General features: G+C 36.3%; 1 protein-coding gene across 9 annotated transcripts in view; it reads right to left on the reverse strand.

The window, feature by feature from the left end:
- Window positions 1-453: 453 nt before the first annotated feature.
- The window catches only part of CADPS2 (calcium dependent secretion activator 2), a 548,265-nt gene continuing 524,258 nt past the window's right edge, over window positions 454-24,460 (reverse strand). For 8 of the 9 annotated variants that reach the window (XM_061198688.1, XM_061198685.1, XM_061198689.1 and 5 more), the window contains 2 exons: window positions 6,910-7,014; window positions 454-1,420 (listed from right to left, as the gene is read on the reverse strand). In XM_061198688.1, the coding sequence (XP_061054671.1) occupies window positions 1,247-1,420; window positions 6,910-7,014 (279 nt within the window). In that variant the 3' untranslated portion in view covers window positions 454-1,246. The remainder of the gene's footprint in view (window positions 1,421-6,909; window positions 7,015-24,460) is intronic. The other variant, XM_061198687.1, reaches the window with a different exon arrangement.

Raw genomic sequence — 24,460 nt, forward strand, 5'->3', positions numbered from 1 at the left:
AAGTTGTTTCACTTCCAAAGCTTCAGAACTTATGTTTACACAAATTCAGGGGTACCTTCACTTATTCTGCATTAACTCACTTCATTTAAAAACTACTTATGAATGAATGCTGGCATATTTTTGAAAAAAATACAAAAATTAAAATTCAAAGATAAATTACAATTTAAAATTGTAGCCAGAAAATACTTTGGGGGAAGAAAAACTGTTAATATGTCAATTGCTAGTTAGCATTACTAGCATTTCTAGTATTACTCATTATTAACACTAATTGCTAATGTTAATTAATAATACACAATCTGTGAGTATGTAGTCAACATCAGCTTTGCTATGGAAATATGCTCTCATATTTAACTAGTTCTTTTAACAAGTGTGAGTGCCTACTAGATGGAAAGCAGTGTTAATATCTTTTACTCATTTGATTGTAAACAAACACAATAAAAACACAGAGCCAAATTGTTGAGATGGTTATAATACTGCAAACATATTTTACTGTATTTAATTTATACAAGTCTAATAAGTACATAAGTGGTTAGGACCAAGTGGACTTTTATTGCCTGCAAGCTGTTACACTTAGTAGTAGGAGAATATGGTATTTTGACGACAGCACACTTACTACCCCACACTTTGGGATTTTTTATACTTGAAGGAAAAAATGTTCAGAATGGAACAAGACACAAGCCCATTGGATAATCTAGTCTATATTTGGGTTTGGCGATCCTTTAAGCCCAGGAAGACCAATTCAGAGTACTAAGAACCAAGGTTAAAGTTTTAACACACATCACAACAATGATAAATTAACTAGGAAACAAACCTTGCACGTAAATGATAAACTGTCAAGTACACACCATTTTAACAAGGATACGTACAATAGAGCCGGCACAATGATGAGAAGTGGCTTATTCTCACAATGTTGTATCATGAGAAATACATATTTCACTTCACACAAGCGACATGACTTTGATGTAATTACAGAAAAAAAAGTCGAATCTTCTTTAAAAAAAAAAAAAGGTTCATGTTCCAATCACAGTGCCAAAGATCATTTTAGATCAAGCTACACAAAAAAGGCTGATCTTCTTCAAAAAAATACTTGGCATTTTCTCTTTTAACTCTGCTTCAGGTTAACTTTTTAAAATGTAGAGTGAAATACAAGCATTTATATTTGGTCCAAACAATCAATGTCATTACAAGGACAGGTACAAAATAAACAATGTCAAGGTCCTCCTTCCTTCTGCAGAGCTGCATTTTATTAGCCTTCTTCTTCTTCGTCACTGTCTTTCATCGTGATGCCCTGAAGTCCTCCTCCTTCCGAAACAGAAGCTGTAGCCTCCTCTACTGTTAAACGTCTGTGCAGGGTGTCATAGGTCTTACTGTTCAGGGTGCCTTCCAACACACCCTGCAATCGGAAGTCTCTATAGGTTTTCTGGAGGAAGGAGAGAGAATTTGCTTAGATCCCTTACGGATTATATGTCTGGATGTATTTGTGTATGTCTAAATGTATATATACTCAGTTGGCATTTCAGAAATGATCTTGGACAATTCACTAATGGATTCGGATTGTAGCTGCCCAGGCCAGTCATCCTGTTGGTGTAGGTTCTGGGGAGCTATTGATAGTGCTATTCAAACTAGAATCACTCTGAGTAGATCAAAATGTTGTGACTGTCAGATGACAAATGAGCTTTTCTTCCCCCAAATATTACTAATTGCACAGAATTTACTATTTGAATAACCTGTAACAAAGGTAAAATGATATGTACTTATGTACATTTTCAATATGAAGGAATTCTTAGTTTTTCAATTGAGGAGCCTTTATTTTAGTATTGAAAAATACGTTACATTTTATAAAATGCATTAGTTTTTTGGGGGAGGTGTGTGGAGGGAAGAGGATTAATCCTATTAACACTAAAAGAAGTTTGCATTTTCAGCATTTGTGAATTATAAAGTTTATTTATATGCACACTGGGTAAAAATTTGTGTACACCTAAATGTCTGTATGAATTTTGCCCTTCTGAAATTGCCTTGGAATGTGAAGTGTTAAATTCTGGCGTTAAACTTCCATTGATGGGCGAATAAAACATATTTACTTTTTTTGGTGTGAAACAGTAAATTATTATTTGGTGTATTATGTGTCAAAAATAGAGCAAATATCATGTTATTGTTTATATACTGATTCTTAATAACAACAAAACTCTGATTTCTGTGGCTCTTAAGATATGTAACCTATAAAACTTTCCTTATTTTACTTTTCTCCTGAAGTGAGACTTTCCTCACACATGAGTTTTTGATGACTAAACAAGGCTGGTATTTTATTATTGATTTTTAAAGTTGTAGAAAAAGTCTAGAGTTAGTTCAATGGGGAAACAAAGCACAAATGAAGATAGCTCATTCTGTAGAGGCACTTCTAAGGCCATTAAAATGCTAAACATCTTTAAAGATTTTTTTTTTAACTGTCCTATGTTAGATTTAGAATACTAAACAGCCAGATGTCAATGGACTGGCCCAAAGTATCAATACATATCAATGTGCCACTTTTTTGTTCTAAATGATTGCTAACAGTCACTTTTTCGGGGGTTTGCACTTAACAGATGAAAAAAGTCAAATAAAAAAAGGAATGTTGTACTTCCCGGCCCAAAATTACAACTCCAATAGCTGAAAATTAACGTTAAGGGATGCCTGATTTCACTCAACACAATTAGAAGGAAAATATAATATTCAAACAGCTCAGCTGAAGGTGCTTATTCACCTGAGGTAGGAAGTGCTGATGGATGGCATCTTAATCCCCTGGATATACACACCTGGTCTACAAACAGACTTCTGGGAAGGAACAGAACCATTACAAGGTAGTGGTGCCATTGGTGTTTTCACATTTTATCTTCCTGTCTTATATCATCTGACTTATGCCCCATGGTACCATTCAAGTTTCAGAAGTGATATTCACTTGTTATAAATAAAATGCATAAATAAAGTCCACCTCATGTCCGAAAAATAAACTGAATGGTGAGGAACACTATACTGTATCTGAGGTATCTCAACAGCAAGAAAAATTTAGTGTTTTTTTTCTTAAATGACCCAAACTATTTAAATTTGATTATTTATTTATTTATCTATTTATGGCTGCGTTGGGTCTTGGTGCTATGTGTGGGCTTTCTCTAGCTACGGTGAATGGGGGCTACTCTTTGTTGCAGTGCACGGGCTTCTCGTTGCGGTGGCTTCTCTCGTTGTGGAGCACGGGCTCTAAGCACGCAGGCTTCTGTAGTTGTGGCACGTGGGCTCAGTAGTTGTCGCGCACGGGCTTAGTTGCTCCGCGGCATGTGGGATCTTCCCGGACCAGGGCTTGAACCCGTGTGCCTTGCACTGGCAGGCGGATTCTTAACCACTGTGTCACCAGGGTAGTCCTTTTAATTTGATTTTAATATTTTGTATTAAGACACATAAACCCCACCATCCTCATATTCTCTTTCTAAACCATTAAAGCTTATTATTACTAAGGTGATACTTTCACACCAAAACATATGGTAATTTGCATCAGAACCCATGAAGTAACTCTGTAAGGTAAATTTTGTCTGGAAAAATCTGGTAACTAGTATGCATGGTATTACTACCATAGAGATTTCTGTTCAAGCCTCTAACACTCTGACAGTTAGATTAAAAATATATCAAGCACACAAAATATTCATCTACAGATAATACATCTGAAATAAAGTATTAGTGTTCCACTGACAATTATATACCAAGTTTGTGAGTCCCACTTTCTTATTTTATTGGAATGACTTTCCTTAGACTTAGCTTAAGTATCAGTAAGTTGGCCAGGACAGAGTTGTATTGTGGATTTGCAGCCTTAAAGGCTTTCTAATTTGTATAAAATTAAGACTCTGCTTCCTTACTTTATTAGTAAGCGATAAGCAGTTAGGGGCACTGCAGGGCAGGTACCCTTGCAATCTCTCTCTTTCTCTCTTTTTAGAACTCATAACATGTTACTGACACTTAGAGATCCTCCGTGGCTGCCAAGAAGGTCTGCTGGGCTCTTACTTAAGACAAGTGCCTGCCGCAGGGGGCTGCTCACTTGTCGTCTTTTCTCCTGGTAAAAGAGGCAGCTCATTTACGTTAACCGCTTTTAAATGTCAAATGGCCTCTAGGGAGAACAGAAATCCATCAGCCATTTTGATTATTTGAGGATTCTGTTTTTCCCTCCCCCAAATAAACCACTCTGATGTTTAAACTTTGTTAATTTCTTAGTCCTAAATCTTCTGTGAAAATCTTACTGCAATTTGTCTCTTCTTAGTGAGCAACGTCAATGAACCAACTGGCGTCTAACTGTCTTTGTGGGGCAAAGTTGGCTATCGTATCCATCTTGATGGCATCTGGGTCTCCGTGGGCACAGAAGAATGACAATGCTTCTAAGGACTAGGCTGCCAGGGTCCAGTAGCTCTCGGCTCGGCTCCTGAGTAGAATGCACTACTCTGCGGTGACAGGCAGGTCCAGTCTAAGTGACGTGGACGGAAGGAAAGCCTACTCGGGGCCTGCACAACTCTATACATGCGCTGTTTAATAGCTGCTTAAATTCACTGGAAAATGAACATTATAAGCATAGCCACATAGGCTCTGAAGAGTGATGAATCTATGTATGAAACTGGTTAAAGTCTGTTTATATTCAAAGTAGAAAAAAACCAATTAGAACACTGAATTAATTCATCCTAATTTTCATCATGAAAATAATCACCTTTAATTATTAAATAAAGTCCTATGAGTTGATTAAATGTATCAGCCCAAGAAAGTATTGGCTGAGTTTGGGGACCTGCTTGCGAAAAACAAAACATGGAAAGTCAAACATAACATGAAATTTAATTTCCTATTTATCAGTCTTGACTGTTGGTAGCCATAATGAAGACTATATTAAAATAAGATAAACTGACTGGCTTAGAATACAATGGAAATGTCACCCTATAATTAACAAAATTATTAATCATTTTTTCTGCTAAAATATTCACTGGTGCTTGAACTGTTATGACTGTGAATACGAGAAGAGGAATAACTTTGAAATAAACAGATGATGAGCTAATAAAAAAATGGAGATTCTTATTCTAAAAACAAAGAAAGAGCTTACCAATCTATCAGCTAATACCAATCAGCCGAGTATGTAATTTCTGACATCCTGAACACAGTAGACATTAGCTTGAAAATATGGCTGATCCTAAGGGGAACAAGCTAATCCCAATATCAGTCACAGTATAGACTGCAATCTTAACATGTACACATATTTAGAAGGTAAACACAGATTATTCTGATTCTCTTTTATGAAAAACAAACTTCAGTTGAAAGCTCTCCAAGTGACATTTATAGAAACAAGGAAGAAACCATGGAGGAACTAAAGCAAACATGAACGTATCATAATGTGTTTTCAGTTTCTTTGTAAAATAAATAACACCTGGTAAAAAGTGTTCTAGATCAAAGGTAGTCTGTCGATTGAAATGTAATGTTTTAGTGTTAAAATTAGTGGGTGACTAATTTTACTTGTTATTTATGACTAATCATGATTGTTATTACTGTGACATTATAGGTCTGGTTCTATGTTCCAGTAGATTTGCCAATTTCTGACTTTAGAACAGAACTTTCCTCTTGGTGGATCTTTCTATAACCTATGTGTCTGTGGCACAAAAGAATTTATATTCTAATGAGACTGCAGGAACCAAGAGAATGGTGGAAAATATTTTAATGTGGATAAAACTTTTAATGATGTGACACAGTGGTTCTTCTCAACCTTTATCTCTATCAGAATCCTCTGGAGGGCTTGTTCACGTACAGATGGCCAGGCCCCACTCTCAGACGCTCTGACTTAGTGAGTCTGGTGTGGAGCCGAAGAATTTGCATGTCTAACAAGTTCCCAGGTGATGCTGATAATGTTATATCAGGAATGACATTGTGAGAACCACTGTGTATGTGTGTGTGCGTACATATACACACATACCCACAAATATACACATATACATATATATGTACGTGCAAATATACATATACACATATATAGGCACACACACATATATATAAATACATAAATGGTATACATATACCATTTGATAAATGGTACTAGAATGGAAGTAAAAGTCACTTATTTAAAGGAACAGCTGATTCACAAGAGCTTAGAGTTATGTTTTTTGCCATAATGTAGAATTTGTCTCAATTTTAAGAAAAAGTTATACCTGTGGTAAATTCTGTATTTCCACTGGAATTTATAAGGTGTGAAAAATCATGTTGAATAATATATTACTTTAAAGCCCCTACTCACTCAATATAACATGCATGTGATTACATTTTCTCTTGAAAAGCAGAAGTCAAAATGGCCTCATTGAACTGATATAACATCTGTTAGTGGTTATGGATGGTCCCCGACACTCATACTGATCATCTCTTACATATAAAAAGGGGCATGCTTCCAAAAGAATTCAGGCAGTGACAATGTTTTACTTTCATATCAGGATGTAACAAAATAAAGGAGACTCTCCTTATCCTAGGGGCAAATATAATTCAAAAGCCCTCATAATAATATATTAATAAATATGAAGGAAATATATTAGGAGAAAACATTTCTATACCTAAGACAATTAATACAAAATTATTGTGGACCTACTACATTCAGGTAAATGTGCTAGGGGCTTTATGTATATATTATCTTCAAATATGATTACTTGATAACAAAATACTTTTAATTTATTAATGCAAAAACGATAAATTTATGTTTATTTAGTAATCTAACTGAAAATGGAATAAACAGCAGCACATCATTGCTGAAAGTGATGTTTTTAAAGTACTTACATCCACTCAGGTATATTAAATACGATTTTCTTATATGTCAATATCTTGCCATTATTCTTTATAGCTTGCTGGGCAATTCACATCTAAACACATTTTGTTTACCTTCACAATCTTGATTAGTGTCTTCAGTTGGTAAATATGAAGCTGAAGGTCTAATCTATCAGCCAACCACACACAAATGACTTTCATGGAACTGCTGTACCATTGCTGGAAAGAAGGATGGGGGCGGGGGGGAGGAAAACAGAAAAGAAAACAACCTCTGCAGTATTCATTTAACAGATTCGGTAATGAGGGGGTAATGAAACACTCTGAAATGACCATAGATCAGCACTTGAAGTCAATAATGCTATAATTTCCTGTTAACAGAATTGTATGTTTTGCTAGAAAATCTGCTAAGTTGACCTAGGCTGTTCTTTACACAAATTAACATTACAGTCTTTTAGCTGTAACATATTCATGGGAAACTGTTTTTGCATTTGCAACCTAGCGGCCTGCTTTGTAATTTGTAGGTAACAATGGGTACTAAATACATGTTATGGAACTGAATGGACTGCCAAGCAGCAGGAAAAAAACAGGTAAATTATTTTCAAAGGGAAATTTCCCATTAGCCTGTACATTATGTAAAAATCAGAGTAGATGCCATCATGCACGTAGGCAATACCCAGAAATAGCATTTTAAAGGAGGGATGGCAAAAAACATCCACAGCTTACTAACCTCTAATCCCCAGTCACACCTTTATCTACTATCGGTTGTTAAGTATTTGCCAAGATGGTCTAAAACCACCTAAAATACAGATTTCAGATCTTAGGAAGGAACATTATCAGGATGGAATTCTTGTGTCTTATAAGAATCACAAAAACAGATGTCAGTTGACCAAATTATAAAAGAAAACAATCTGTTTCATTTTGCAAGTGCTTTTGGAGGGTTCATATTTTCTCTGTTTATTACAACTTTCTTGGTGGGAAAATTGAAATTCTTCTCTAATGTACTTTCCTGCTCCTATATAATGCCTGTGAGTATAGTAAAAGAAGAAATTTTGTTCCTATTTTCAAAAAAGGGCAATCTGCCATTAGTGATGGCATTTTAAGGGATTCAGTACTTACACGCCAGAGCCAGGTTTAGGTAATACTGTAAGAAAATAATGTAATAATGCTACTCATTCAGATAACTGTGAGAAATATCAATGTCCACGCAGCATTTAGGAAATGACAAAAGAGTTTTTGAAAGAGAAGGTATTTTGTGCCTTGCTTGTGTACACACAGTGACACTACAGATCACATATGTATGTGCATATGTTCTTAGGTATTCAAACACAGAAAAAAATCTTAAAAGATATTTTTCTTCCATAATAAAGCAGTAAATACAAATTTCTAAAAGAAATCTCAAGTAATTCAAGTAAGTCTGAAATTCACCTGGACTTGTATTTACTAACATTGTTCTAATAAAATTTAGTATAAGGAATGGTAGTTTAAGCATAATATAAAAATGAATTAGTTTAACATTTCATCAGACTTATTTCTATTAATTTGTTGGCATACTGGACACACATGCATAAAATGAGATAAGCTAATGAAAATGAATAACTGATTTACTGAATACTGTGATACTGAATGGATGAATGAACATTCAAGTTTTTAAAATGTGAGATGGGCTATGGTTGTTTAAAAAAAATATTATTCATGTACCCAGTTTTGCTTTTTCCTAATGATTACTTTCCTAATTTTCAGGACATGTAAAAGTATCAGAAATAAGTTTTATAAAATGAGATACTCCTAAATTCTTAAAAAATAAACTGCTAAAAAATTCAGTACTTCAGCTGACATAGTAAATCTTAATAGATTAGTATCTGATATTTAAATTCTATGCTTCCTTATTTCAAGTTATAACCTCAACTACTTGAGTTCTATTTTAATGCAGGTAAACACTCATAGGTATTGGTGATATTGAATATGAGTATACTGAATTAACACCCTCACTCCCAGCCCACCCTCCAAGTAACTTGAAAACTAAAATGTAGTCATAATGGTTATGACTCTTAAATTATAGTGCTTCTGCAAGGAATAATTTTTTTTTTAGTTGGGGGGACAAAATACAATATATTGTACAAAGTTTATAACATACAAGTTACTCGGGCTGTTAGACTGTAAAGTTACTATATATATGGGAAGTTGCATGAATCTGAGGTAAATGAAAATACTTTCTTAAAATTACTCCATATGCATCTTATGTTCTTAAAAAATCCTTAGGTAATTTAAAATTAATGTAACTTCATTTTTCCATTACATATGAGTGATACTTACGATTAAGTGATAATTGAAAGGACATCTAACATAACACAGAAATTTATTATTAATATAACTTCTTTAACACAATGCCAAAATTATAATTTTAAAGAATAATTTGGGAATAAAATGATCTAAAGTTAACTATAAAAACAGAGAAAAAGAACTAATGTTAATAAAATGCTTAAGCTACTTCATCATCATCTTACTTTAAAGGCAAACAAATTATGCTACAAAGAACATTCTATAAGAAAAATTATTCCATCTGCTAATCATGCATATTTTTTGGTTCCAAAGTCAAAGCATTTTGAAGAATTTCAGCTAAATCAAGCAAATGATGAAGAGAAATCAATAGCTTAGCTTAGAGTTTATGTTGCTATGAAGAATAAGCTAACAAACAAAAAACCTTACTAGGACTGCTTCTTTCTTATATATGGTGACACACACACACACACACACACACACACACATACACACCAAACAGACAAAACCACCAGACAGAAATCACTAGCATTTTCCTATTTCTGGTGCTGGAATGGATATGTTCTTCTTCTGGGTGGAGGACCATAGATTCCATTTGTTTCATCTTGAGAGAAAAGTCAAAGGTAAGTTAGCGTCATTCCCCCCACCCCACCAAACCAAACCAAACCACCCTCCAAAGCAAAGAAAACAAAATTTGAAAGGGGTGAATGTGCAGTGAAGTGTGACTGTTAGAAAATGTGCTTTCATTTTGGAAAAGTTAATTTTATAAAGCAACTTGTTTGACTATTCACTTTTCCTTTCAGGGGATGACAACGAAGGGGCGCTGGAGCTTGCACTCAAGTCGTGGGTATGGCACTACTGCTTTATTCCCTGCTTGGTCTACTTAAGAATAAAGCAGTTAGTGTATATTCTACACTTTTTCTCTCCATCAATCCATGCCAGCAGCCTACCACTTTAACAAAATATATGTTTTTTTTTTTTTCTTTTTTGTGGTTCATTCAACTCCTGTAAGGGCATGCCTTACTCACTTCATTTTCTTGAGATATCTCTTTTAAAGCAAAAATAAAAGAAAAGGAAAGGCTAGGGTTGACTCTGTGAGACCCCTGTATTTATTCACACTTATTGTGCATGACTGTAGACTGGTAAATCATATTAGCAGCCCGTCTCCCCATCAAGCTGCTACTTGCTTTCCAGCCCTGGGAAGGTTCAACAAATCAACAGGAGCACGGAAAACAGAACATCAGTCTAATCTAGTGTTTAAGGTGAAGTTTTCAAACCCAATCTAAGAAGATCTTTAGAGCAAGCAACAAGCTGAAGGGCTCAGAAGGTGGTATTGACAATGAAAGAGTGTTGAAATATTGAGAAGCGCAGCACTTGTGCATTTTTAATAACAAGAGGGTCAACAAGGACACAGCTCCCTCAGTGCCAGGAGTTGCCACTGACTATGGAAATTGCCACACCAGGGCTATAAACGCTTGCAGTTCATCAGCTTTCTTAAACAGTTCATCAGCTTTCTTAAACACCCTGAACCCCCTCAGTGGACCTTTAGTCTTGAATTAACAAACGAAAGCAATGAAAGAGGGTGCATTCTGAATGGCTGGCATTGATCCCCAACTGTGTCAGCACTGCTACAGGCCCTGAAAAACTCTCTCCATTGTCAATAGAAATTGACAAACCTCCTCTCCTAAATAGTGCAGCTGAGCTGGGCGGGATCCACGCAGCTGTAAAGGGCTCTGCTCTCAGGGCCCGGGAGCACTAACAATGGAACAAGCATGAGCTCTTTGTCAGGCCCAGACTCGGCAATTTTCTAACAAGGATTAAAGTTGTTTCTCGGCAGTGCTGGTGAAAAGAGATTTAGCAACATACCGTGCTTTCTTCATGCAAGTTAAAGAGAAGTAGTTAAGGAATTTCATTATTCTGTTGACTAGTGGAAATACAAAACAAATATATTAATATGCACGGCTCCCTTTGCTGCCTAATTTATAACATTTTGAGGAGGATTCAATTAAATATAACACTTATTGCCTGGAAACAGGCGCTTCGCCTTTATTTCGGAAGTTTTATTTTTTAAAAAGTCCAGCTGCTTGCCACCTGGAATGAGGTCTCAATACATACTAATGCACAATGTCTTTCAGACCTTCTGGGGCTGATATTCCTAAATCTGAATCACAGGACCACATAGGGTTCATATATTGCGGCTGCTTCAAGCAAATGATTTCTGTCAGAATGTGGCTTCTGATGATGGCAGGGTAAAAATAGTTGCTTTGCTGGGGAACAAATCTGTGATATATTTTCTGCTTAAGTGTTTAGCTTTTTATTGATTATGAACTTGGTACAACTAGCTGATATATTTTCATTCTTCTCCAGCTAGGCTTGTCTCAATAGGTGAACAACGAGAAAAAAAAAAAACAACAAACCCAACACTTTTTAGTGCCCCCAGATATGAAATGGCTACATTTCCACAGTGTGTGTGCATTTCTTCATTTATTTCAAAAGAAGCTGATAGTTTTACCAGAGTCAAGTCACCGTATTGAAATGAAATACCATCTAGAAAATCTCATCTTAGGAAATATGTGCCTTTTAAATGTTAAGTTGAATTGGATAAAAGAATAATAGTTTTGAAAAGCTTGATAAATATAAAGCATCCTTTAGGATCATTTCGTGGCTTTAGAGGGCAACAAATTATTTAGAAATGTTAATGCCCTACAGTTTCACCAGTACGTTAAAAAGTAAATAGAAATGTTTCTTTATACATGGAGTGTTCCTTTTGTCAATAGTACATCTGTTTAATATAACTAAATTCGTGGTCACTTCCCATTTCTAGGCACTAAAATGCAGATCTATATTAACAGTACATTTGATATAATAATACCAACATTTCCACCCTCTATTCAACGTAACCCACTGAAATGATTATATTTGGTTCCACAAAACAGACGCTCAAAACACAAGCATTTTGAAAGTTTTAAGTGTGAATTTTGTGTTGGCTTGGAATAGGATTAAAGGCTATATTTAAGGAAAACTGAAACCAGTCTATTAGGTTAAGAATACAGGGAGTGTTCAACCCAACCTACATCTATCAACCAGCTAGCCCCGGAGGCACGCAGGAAGAGGGAAACAGAGACTTGCATCTGGACATGGAAGCTGAGGGCTGGCCGTGAACACACCAGAGAATAACATCGACACAGAAGCTGCAGGGGCCGCAGTGCCGGCCCCTGTGATGCGACTATTTGCTTGACTGAGCCTGTCACTTGCTTTCTCTATGCCTCAGTTTTCTCATCTGTGATATGAAGGACAGATTATATGAACTAGCTTTAAAATAAGATTTTTATGCTCTCCAGAAATACTATGAGATTAGATTTGACTGTCAAAGGAAGGGGCATGATTAGAAGCAATATAGCTTGTGATTCTCCTAAAAGAAGGGAAAAGCCAAATTGTTTTTTTTTTTAATGCTACTTAAATATAGCTTTTTTCATCCAAATATTCAAGTCTAGGATTCCAGAAGTTTCTATTACCTGTTATTTTGTTTTAAATTGATTCATTTTGGCCTTTTAATGAAGTACAGACATATTATAAAAATGAAACAATAAAGTATAATGAGGAATAAATGAAACTTATTAAGAACTGTGAAGTATTCTTATGATTTTATAACAAATAATGTTATATACAATATATTATATTATATATTATATAATAATACTACTCTGATTATAAAGGCATCTGATGTTTTTAAAAAATCCTCCATGGGAAGTTCAAGTGCATCAGTTAAATTTTCATTTGATTCTTAAAACAACCTTGATGAAGTGGTTATTATTCCTATTTTGCATGGAAACTGAGCTCACGTAGGTAGAAAACTGAGTTTAGATTAAGCAATTTACTTAAGTTTATATAAGTGGCATGGTTAAGATTCATCTTATATCTATGCTCCAGAGTCCGTGCTCATGACTACTAGGTTATTCCATTTCCTTCTATGAAACAGTCTGTTCCATCAATGAAGTCTCTGATTTTTTAAGAGTAGTTTGATGCTTGTAGCAAACAACTAAGAAAACAACTCTACCATTCCTGGTGGTTCCTGATAGTTATCATAACACAGGATTGTGAAGTAATACAGGAGATGCTTGTTGTTTCAAAGAAGTCCATCACATTTTCTTGCAAGTTACTGTAATCTGCATTGCCAAAGGTATTTGTATACCTGATAATATAATTACATAATGTAATCAATTTTTGGAAGAACCACACTCTGTTAGGGTAACCAACCAAATGGTTCTTGTGCTATGCATTTCCCACGTGTTTCCTTCTTAAGTTGTTTTAAAGTGCCATATACCCTAATGCTTAGGAATACTGGGAAGAATTTTTTTTTCACTGCAACAAAACAAAGCAATGTGGAAAGAAGATCCTTAGTTCATTCATGAGGGGACTCGATCTATATGTGCAGTTTTCCTCATCTTCTTTTTTTAAAATACAGAACAAAGAAGAACTTGATTCATGCCTTTTTCCCTCCATATTCAATAAACTCACATTCAGGGAGATTTTCATTTCTTATCTCTATGAGGAAGTCTGCAAAGGAGAGTTCATGAGCACTGTAATGTCTGTTAAGAAAGGGAAAATGTAAAAAGTACTAACATGGGAGGTTTGGCATATAGTAGGTACCTAATAAATGCTTGTTGAATGCTGAAAAATCTTTCCTGCTCTTGAAGTTCAGTTTTTTCCCATTCTTTTTCTTTTAAAAAATGCATGAATATAATAACCTAGGCACTTCCAAGATGCATTCAATCCTCTTCAGTTATAAAATAGGATGTTACATAACAGGGTAAGTTCCACAAATTGGGGGTTGCAAAAGCTCTTTTCCACTCACTACTATTTCATTAACCCCAAATTTCCTGTCTTCCAAAATATCCTGAAAGTAATATTATTAAACTAGCCTACCTATTCTCACACTAGACAAAGAGCATTAAAATCAATACTATTCTTCATATTCATTATCATCAAGTAGGCAAGTGCCTTTGTAAATTTATTCTGTGGTTCTTTCCCTGGTGCTAAAAAGATTAGTGATTACAAAGTGAAAATTTCAGATCATCAGTTGTTCCCCCTCTCGCCTACATATTGACAAATGATGGAACGCATACTGCTTTGGCTAATCTTTTGACTAATCAATGGTTTGGTTGAACTCAGTGGGCAACCCAGTTATAATGGTGTGTGCACCAGTCTGGGGCACAGACATAGACTATGAATGATTTATTTGGGCATATGACCTGTTCATCTGGTTGAATGACTCACCTTAAGTACTATATATAAAAGTTTGGTCGATACTGCATTTAAATCAATAATGTAGGATCTGGATAAAAATAAATTAGACTATTAAATGGTACAAGTTTGAGATAAAACCTAGGTCTGAGAATTAATGGTTAGCAAGTCTTTCTGCTTCAGTTTCCTCATTAAAAATAGGGAACAATTATTCCAAAGTCCCTTTTCCAGAGTGTTGTAAGGACTGGGATAAATAGCTACCTTCCGGTCTCTGACTCATGGTGCACTCCCTCAGGACCTGAATGACCTGCTGATCTGCTAGATGTTGGGTTTCTCTATATCTATGGTTTTGGGGCATGCCAATCCCTCTGTCTGGACTTTTATTCCCATGTACGTTTCATTGGTCAGATTCACGTTGACCTTTAAGACTCAGTTCAACTATCATTTCTGCTATGAAGCCAACACTATCTCTTACCAGGTAGACTTAGATGCTCCTGTATTTCCTGCTCCTAGAACTCTGTACAGGTGTCTATAAAAATACTGCACAATGTGCCTTATGTCTGCCTCACCAGGCTGTGAGTATCCATAAGGCAGAAACCAAGTCTTTTTATTGATATCTTGAGCCCTTAGCAGAATGTCTGGCACATGACATGCATTACATATTTGTTGAAGGACTGAATGCTTTTAAATATTTGGAAATATAAACTGTTACGTATATAATAGTGGCAGGGCAGCTTTTCAACAGAAAAAAGATAAAAGAATATCAGAGCCAGAGGAACTGTTGACTTGAATTACATGTTTCATTAATAGCAAAATAATTTAATGCATGCTAAAGTTGTAGACATCATCAAAAAGTAAACAACTGCATCTGGCTAAAGAAATTTAACATAGAACTGAAAATGTGACAGTCTAATTTCATTTTAAGTGATGAATTAAGTAAAGGAGAAAGTACTGTAAACTAACAAACCCCCATGTCTATGTACATATATGAGTGTCCACATATATACTCTTATACACAAAGATATGATAACATTATGTGCTCAGAGGTTGATGTGCCCAGCTCCTGGATTGGCCCTCAAGAGTCTGTCACGCATGCAGTGAGCTGCCCCTCCAGCATATGCTCAGGGGTATTGGTAGCTATTCCTTGTGGGTATCTGAGGCTGTGGGGCATCTCTGGTGTATGGCTGGCAGCGCTGCCTGTGCATTTACACCAAGAAGTGACATGTCCTGGGTGCTTTCAATGCTTGTTGGTTTTGTGAGAGGTGTTAAAAAAAAAAGTGAGAAACATCATTGGTGTGGCACTATTGACTTGAGTCTGAGGGAACATGAGAGCTCTCCCGGGAGCTGGTATAAGCCTGGCTTTTGAGCAAAGAACCCATGAAGGGTAGAGAGGGAGAGCGTGCCCTTGTTGTACTGTCACGGCATTTGATATTGCAGGCACTAGAGCTAGGTACAACCCTTGCATTGGCCCTAAATTCTGGCAAGTTTCCAATCATCCACTTGCAACAGAGAGAAATAAATAAACGTCATATTTAGATAATCACTATCATCTATTTTGAAAGGGTACTAAATTTTAATTCTCCATAGTACATGCATTTGGAAAAAATCTATTAATGTCTATTCAATAGATGAAAATATGAAACATTTTAATGTAGAAATTAACAACTTTTTCAGAAGACCCACTTGGCCGTAAGAATGTAAGCTCCCTTAGGGCAGGAACTTGGTGTATCTTATCTAACATTGTATTCTCAGCCTCTAGCAGTGTGTGGCCTCTAGAAAATAAATACTGGTTGTATGAATAAATAATAAGAGGGGTTTTGATTTCCTATTTTAGTTAAAATCCTACCGAGTCATTGTGACAGAGTTACCCAACTATGTGGGAGAAAACCAATGACTAACCTTTTTTTTTCTTTTTTTGGCCGCACAGCATGTGGGATCTTAGTTTCCCAACTAGGGATTGAACCAGTGCCCCCTGCAGTGGAAGTGCAGAGTCTTAACCACTGGACCATCAGGGAAGTCCCAATGCCTAACCTTTTAATCCCAACATTCACCACCATTCCTTGCACATCCTATTTGAAGGATGAATTGGATTTGTTTTCTAGATCTTATGCATCCAAAATGTCAAATGAATGACCATCCTACATCAATAAACATATACATTTTTATCTGTATAATATAGGCAGTAAGAGGAAAGTCAACAAGAAATATGGGGAGTATATGGGACCAAATTTATAAGGATGAGTAGAGCAAAAGTGTGGGGAAGTTATCCATGAGAATGCATAAATAGGAATATGCCTTGAAAAAAATCTTGTTCAGCCACATTCAAATACTGCATCCTATTCCTGACTCTAAACCCTAAGCATGACCGAGAACATTTTGAGAAGTTTCAAAGGACAGCCACAAAGATGATTAAAGGGCTAGAAAAGGGGCCTATGAAGAGAAGTTTAGCAAATAGGGATTATTTATCCTGGAGTAGACAAGTATGACAGGTGCCTTAATAACAGTCTTTATATATAGGAAGGATTATTCCCTAGAGATGCTGGCTACCTGCTTTTTGTTCTCCACTGAGAGGAAAAAGGGAAATGGGTTTAAAAAACAGCATGAAGAATTTTGGTGACGTAGAGGTTAGAACTTGCTTTATTTCAGACAAAACATTTTGCCCATATTAAGAGAGCAAAATTTAGACGGTCTCTTAATTAGGGCTGGGCTGAGATCAAGAAACTGAGGGCTCTCTGGAGTTTAGGTATTTATAAGTACCTGTGAAAATTGTTCTTTTATAGAGCTTCCTTTCAATGCATTCAATAAACACATGGTTTTGCCACAATGATGCTGGTTTACTACAATAGCCGTTTCCTTACACGGATTTTTTTTTTTTTTTAGTTGGACATAGTCAATAGTGGCAATCTGGCTGCCACTGCTGTGCCCACTTGTGAATGGCACTGACTATGTAGATGGGGCTGCATGGAAAGCTCGCAGAGGGAGTGTCTGACAGAGGAGGAGTTCAAAAGGCTACCACAGAAAATGGCTTTAAAATCATGTGTCATTTGCTTATGAAGTTAGGTTTGAAGAGAACGGTAGCTATCATTTCTATGAAAACATCACACTGGTCAACTGAAAGAGATGCTGGTCTCAGGGGAGTCCTGGGTATTTTCATTAATAAGTCACTGGTTGCCAGATGCAGCGCAAGCATGCAAACCACCGAGGAAAAGCCAGGCTCTGTGTGGAGAAGTCAGAGTTTTCAGACCCTATTACATGTGAAGGCAGCATGAAATCAATACTAAATAACTTTTGAAATGCTCAACATGTCGCTTGTAATTATTTCAACTATCTTTGATAAAATCAGGAGGGAGAATATTCTAATTTCTTCCATGACTATTAAGTCACTGTTACTGGCTTGGGTGAATGAAAGCAAATGCATATTTATGCGTTCGGTGTTAAGAAAAATTTCTCGATGAAAATGCAAGTTTTGACATTTTCCATTCATCAGAGAGAGTTTTACCATAGCTAAGAGATTTTAGGTGATCAACCACAACTTTTTTTTTTCCTCTTCAAACAAAAACCTCAGATCAGTTCACACGTGAGTTTTTTTTTGTTGTTGTTGTTTTTAAAATTCTGAGCACAATTAAAGGTGAGTTAAGGCTCTGGTGGAAATCTAAAGAGCATCAGCAAATCTGAGCACTGCTCAGCTTCTGAACTGCTTTTCTACTTCTCAGTTCTTTTAAATGGTTTTCTATGGCAGGAACATTTTTCTTAATTAGTCACAGCTAATTAGTGTTCCAGCGTAGACAAGTAATCAGAAATGTCAGAGCTGCAAGGCTACATCTCCCTAATCCTTTGATAATAATTTAGCCTCCTGGGAGGGCCCCAAGCTGCGGTAAGTAGTGACTGACAATAAGGCAAAATTAGGTGGGCAGCAGACCATTAGGATAGAAAAATAAAAAGCACTACCGGATCCGCTGAGCACCATCAGGCAACTAACTGCACTGCCAGATGAGGTGCCTGTTTAAGCCTGTGTTGTTAATTAGCTGATTCTACCAGACCTGCCACATATGTCCAGGTGCCTCACGCAAAGACGTGTATTTCTGGGCAAGTGCCAAATGACAATTGCGTCCCGTGATCACATTTCAAGAATCTAAGGAAGAAGTCCACATATTTCTGGAAGATCCTTTTGAATTATTAAAGAAATAAGATCAACAAGCTACAATACATTTTCTTGTTGAGTTTCTTTTAGGCAATTAGGCACGCATATCTCAAGTTTCTCAGGTCTTAATTCACCAACAGCTTAGATTCAAATGAGGGCCTTTGGCCGCAGAGCCGCGTCTGGACTTGCCAAAGCTATTTTGGCACACACCGTACATCAAAAGTAGATCCTTTCATAAATCCTTACACCTACAAATGATAACATGAAAATAAGGATTATTAACCAAAATGAACGAGACAGCTGTAATTTGAGAGCAGAGGTTTTGAAGAGAAACAAACTTTGAGGGGGAAAAAAGAAAACAGCTAAGGAGCAAGCTCTGTACGGCATTTATTAAGGCAGACATGACCATATACAGAACAAGTCTGACTACAACTGTCTTAAAAGACGTCAAACAACTTCAATGGGAGTCCGAATACTGTGGGTAAAACAAAGCAGGAATATATATAATGAAAATAAAAAACACCACCTGGAAAACAATGTGTTAAAGCAGCTAAATAAGACGTTGTTCAAATGCAGGAGATACGAGATGCTGGTCCTATAACACAAGTAAGAAACAGATAGTTAAACTTCTTATCTACCTTTAGTGCACGGTGTGGCCCAGGGTACACGACCTAACAGTGGGTAGAAATAAATGATCTCAAATAGTCTCGAGTACATCACTGAGCTTCTATCATCCATCTTTTCTAGTGATGGAAAAGGAAAATAATGGAATGACATGAGAGTGATGGTAACATTTAATTTTGAGTGTTGATAGGGAAATCATGATTGGGCATAATGTGCCAAAGTTAATGCTTTATATTTGACTTCTTTTTACATAGGGACAAAACCAAAAAGAAAATACTCTGTAACGGGAATCTATACTGATTTAGGCAGGTATATAACAACTTGCTCGTCATTTGAAAGTGAAAGATCATTGAAAAGAGGAAAAGTGCTATTTTTAAATCGACATTCACATATAAGAGAATATATCTATAATATCATGGAATGATAAGAAATGCAAGAAGGCAAAGAAGTCTTCTTAACGGATCTTAACGGGTTCCAGACTGCATTTCTAATAATGAGGTTGATGACATACACAAAGAAATTCATCCAAGGAATATGACTGAAAAAGTAGATGGTCAGTTCTAAATATATCCTACTATCTAGCAGCCATTCTTACCCATGTCCTGTTGATTTCATGTATTCTTGGGAAACCAACATGGTAAATTTAATTTTTAAATAAGTTAAGAATAGTAGTGTCAATCTTACTGAGGATGAATAAATTCTCAAATCAAAAATTTGGGCATTGGTGTGAAACGGTAAACTCAAAAATTCTGAGCATTTCCCCCCTTTTTCTTATTTGGGAGTCCAGAGACAAACAAGAGCATAGAAGTGCAAAATTAGTTTTATTTTGAAAAGCATATTCACTTGCAATAGTTTCATTTTTTTTTCTTACCATATCCTAAAATGGCTACTGAACTCACTGACATAGTTTAGGTCGATTTTACTTAAAATGTTTAATTTAGAGTTTCTTTACTGAAAAGAATTCTTTTCAAGGAAAGTCCTAAGAAATTAATCCTTCATAAAACACTATTCAGATGAATATCACTGATTAATTATCATTTAAAGAATTACTTTTAATTTTAGAAGACATCACAACACGATTTAAAAAAAATCTCATTGAGATGAAACTCCTCAACAATTAGATATTTAATCAGTTTATAACACAAGAGAATGTTTAATCTGCATGATTTACCAATTAAATACTGCACCCTGATGTGTCTTCAGTAACACGAGAGCTAAATCGAAATTGTTTCAAAGGGACACAAGACGGGCAATGCCCTATAAATGCACAAAGGTTTAGAGAGGTAGGTAGGTAGAGTGTCTCTCCTGGACAGCAGGATGCACTTCAGTCGACCCCTATGGGCCTCAGCATTGTAATATTCTTGGACATTAGGAAGTGACCACAGAGGATGCTCTCGTGGCGATCACCGTGGTGTCAGTTTTGATTTCTGAAACAACACCACTTTCCGACCCAGAGATCCAAAACTCTCAGGGAAGTTGCCCAGCCTCTCTCCTGACCCATGGGCACTTGGGGCTTTCACTGTGTTTGCTGAAACTTGAGAGCGTGGGAAGAAACATCATAGTAGGCATTAAAAATGGAACTTAAGAATTAGAAAATCATTGCCATGCTTTTATATTGGGATCAGACAAGTTGTAGATGGTTTTGATTTGATAAAATTTTTTAAACAGCTACTGACAATGATGTTTTATACACTGGGGTAAGGGAGATGGCCTGCAAAGCAGAACACCTTCTTTTGGTGAATCCATATTCTCTTCTGCTACAGAACTTCCTTTAGATTTCTCTTACCCAGATAAGACACATTTTTTTTTTAATTGAAAAAGTAGATTTAACATGTATATTTTTTTCCTTTGGCTAAATTCAAAACATAATGGTAATAAGTGTGTATAATTTTTTCTTTTTTTAAATTTAAGTATAGTTGCTATACAATATTATATAAGTTACAGATATACAATATAGTGATTCACAATATTTAAAGGTTGTACTCCATTTATAGTTATACAATATTGGCTATATTCCTCATGTTGTACAATATAAGCTACAAGAATATGTTGTGCAACGCAGGGACTATTTATATTAACATATAGATTTTAAACAGCTTGTGTACCACCAATGACCGCTTGACAGGCAAAGACAGCCTCTGTTTAAGATATTCTGGTCACTCAGAAAGACTAAACATGAATACAGAATATATGAGTTCCAACCATTTTTCTAAATGTAGGGTTCAGAACCATGGTGGTAGCTGTACAGAATGTCAAATGACAGTCTTTATATAGAATCTATTTTCTACTTATCTACTGTAATTGCTACTGCTTATTGCTTTCACCTGGCCATCACAAAAGAACTTAAGAATTGATTGCTACTCCGGGGTGCAAGACTCAGCATGCAACCAACCCAGTAACTTTTGGCGCCACTGCTAAAATTAAAACTAATTTAATTTGTTGGTTTATAATCTGGAAGGGATTTCAGAAACCATCTGGAGTTCTAGACTAGCTTCTTCAGTTTATATGTACTACCTATACTGAATCTCAAACAGGTGACATAACTTCTTGAAGCTCACTCATCCAGTTAATGGCAGAACTGTGGCTGGAACTGAGGTTTCTGGATTCCTGGTCTAGCCCTCTTCCTACAAACACTGTTTTACCACTTCAAATTTTGTAAGTCTGAAGTATGGTAGACATAACATGGACTTTGAAGCTAGAGAGACACAATTTCAAAGTCCGATTTAGCACTTAACAAGTCCTTTATTGTCTCTAGGTGGGAGATTCTTTAACCTGAAAATAAGGCTAAAATGGGGGTGATGGCATCTACCCAGAAGGTTAGAAATGATATAGGTCAAGTATCTAGCACATTTCCTGGTACATGGAGGTGCCCTGCAAACCTAGTAGCGGTGACAGGTAAGGCTATTATAATTATTTTGACACTTTGAAAAGATTAGGGATGTACCTTAATCAAACTTAGTACCTTCCATTAAACAGGGGATCTGCCATCATTTACTTACACTTTTTTGAAATTATTTCTGTTTTAAGCAGAAAGTGTTTTATAAGTTTAACCACTTATGGAGTAAAGCAGAATGTCTTGATATTTATCCTAATATTAACTGTTTTGATCTTCAAATGATACTTTTAGTTTTAATATTTCAAGATTTGATGTAAACGTCTAAGATTATCCTATCTATGGTCTTTCAGATAATACAGATTTTAGTCATCCCCCTCTTTAACACATTGAAGAAATAAAAAAACTTCCATAGGGGCTAGAACAATAATCATAGCAGTGAAGGATGCTCAGGAAGCAGAGTCATGGTGTATGGCTGGGTGGGGTGCTGCACATGGACAACAGTAGAAGGTACCATTCTCCTTGGCAGGTGCATCCCCAAAACAATGGACACAAATCCAGGGCAATGGTCATTTTTTTGACCTTAGTCCCTGGTACAATTATTTAAACAGAACCCTAAGGTATTTAGCCACAAATAGCAGGAACTAGTAAGATGCTTAATTGATCAAAAAGTTTCTGAGGCCAGGAACACCACAAGTAATTAATTACTACTCTCAGGGCCAGTTTCACAGAATTTTCAGCAGTCTTTTTCACGCGTGAGGCATCATGAGGGAAAAAATTCTTTAGTAAAACACATGCGTTCTTTTTTAAAGTGTTGGTGTTGGTGGCAGGATGGGTGTTTTGTAGAATAATTGTTTCATACAGAAATACTGCTATGTGTTCTAGAACGAAGCGAACTTCATCTGGATAAAAAGCATATCTTTTGTAAGGAGTTAAGCTCTCATAATTCATGACCAGAAACTGCAGGCCCTGTACTCTCATCTGGGTGGGTTAAAACCACTAAGTATTGACTCACTGCAGTGAGTGCGCGCGCGTCTGCACGCAGGCGTGTGAGTGTGTGTGTACACATTTTCTTCTGCATCTGAAGGTGGGAGGCTCCATTTCCTTACTTACTCAGGAAGCGAATTGGAAGAGCAAATGTTTGTCATGATGCCTGAATAAAACTGTTCAGTCTTTTATCTGTAATAGACTAAGGTTGCTAACAGGATTTATAGGGTCATTACTTTCAACTGTTTCTGACACCTAACAATATTATTTTAGGCTCCAGCCAAGTGGATTTCCAATAATTATATAACGTCTCTCCGTAATGATCTGTTGCTTAAGATACACATTCTACTTTACCTTTCAACACATACTTGATAACCTCTCATTTATTAACTGTAATTGAGGCAAATTCAGTCTTGGCTAATTAGGGGCTCTCGGTACCCCTTCATATGTTATTCTTGGTGACATATCAATAGAATTACAGTTTACTTTTTATTTTTAATTACAGTAATAAAAATGTGCAACTTAAAAATATTAGAATGTTTAAGGACATTATAACTATTTTACAAATAACAAGTCCAATGTTCTACTGGAGATACACAGAATGACAAAACCTTCACAACCAAAACAGAATGGTTGCTTGTCAAGGGTTCCTTTTAGAAGCAAACTCACAGCCATGTCTGATGCTTAGGCGTTGAAAGTATATACCTATCACCAGAACAATCAAACTAGCACATCATTTTAATGTTGGCCTCCTGGCATCCACTTTAGTTAGCTCTGTTTGTTATTGCTGCCATACAAAAAGTCTTCAAAAGAAGTTTGGTGAATGAAGGGGAGTTTAAGTAGGAAATATCTTTATGAAGAAAGAAATTCTGGGACTTCCTTGGTGGTGCAGTGGTTAAGAATCCGCCTGCCAATGCAGGGGACATGGGTTCGAGCCCTGGTCCAGGAAGATCCCACATGCCGCGGAGCAACGAAGCCCATGCACCACAACTACTGAGCCTGCGCTCTAGAGCCCGCGAGCCACAACTACTGAGCGCGCGTGCAACAACTACTGAAGCCCGCGCGCCTAGAGCCCGTGCTCTGCAACAAAGGCCACCGCAATGAGAAGCCTGCGCACTGCAATGAAGAGTAGCCCCAGGTCACCGCAACTAGAGAAAGCCCGCGCGCAGCAACGAAGACCCAACGCAGACAAAAATAAATAAGTAAATAAATTTATAAAAAAAGAAAAGAAATTCTACCTCTGTTACAATCTGATGGCAAGCTTTGTAGTAAATAGGTCGCCCAGACAAAAAACTGAAGATGTTAAGAAACACACACACACACACACACACACACACACACACACGGTGGCCTATTTCCAGAATGACTCTACCATTTTTTCACCACAGAAGATGTGCTTTAGCTATACCAAGAAGAAACATAATGGGAATAACATCAACTCAACTTTTCTTTTCTGTTCAACATTTTTGAAAATTACCACATAAGCAAAAAAAGTAAAAGAGAACTTGGAAGTGAAACATATGCTTGTAAATTCAGAGCAATACCAAGTGGAAGCAGAA

The sequence above is a fragment of the Eubalaena glacialis genome, chromosome 8 (assembly GCF_028564815.1).
Source record: "Eubalaena glacialis isolate mEubGla1 chromosome 8, mEubGla1.1.hap2.+ XY, whole genome shotgun sequence".
NCBI lineage: Eukaryota > Metazoa > Chordata > Mammalia > Artiodactyla > Balaenidae > Eubalaena > Eubalaena glacialis.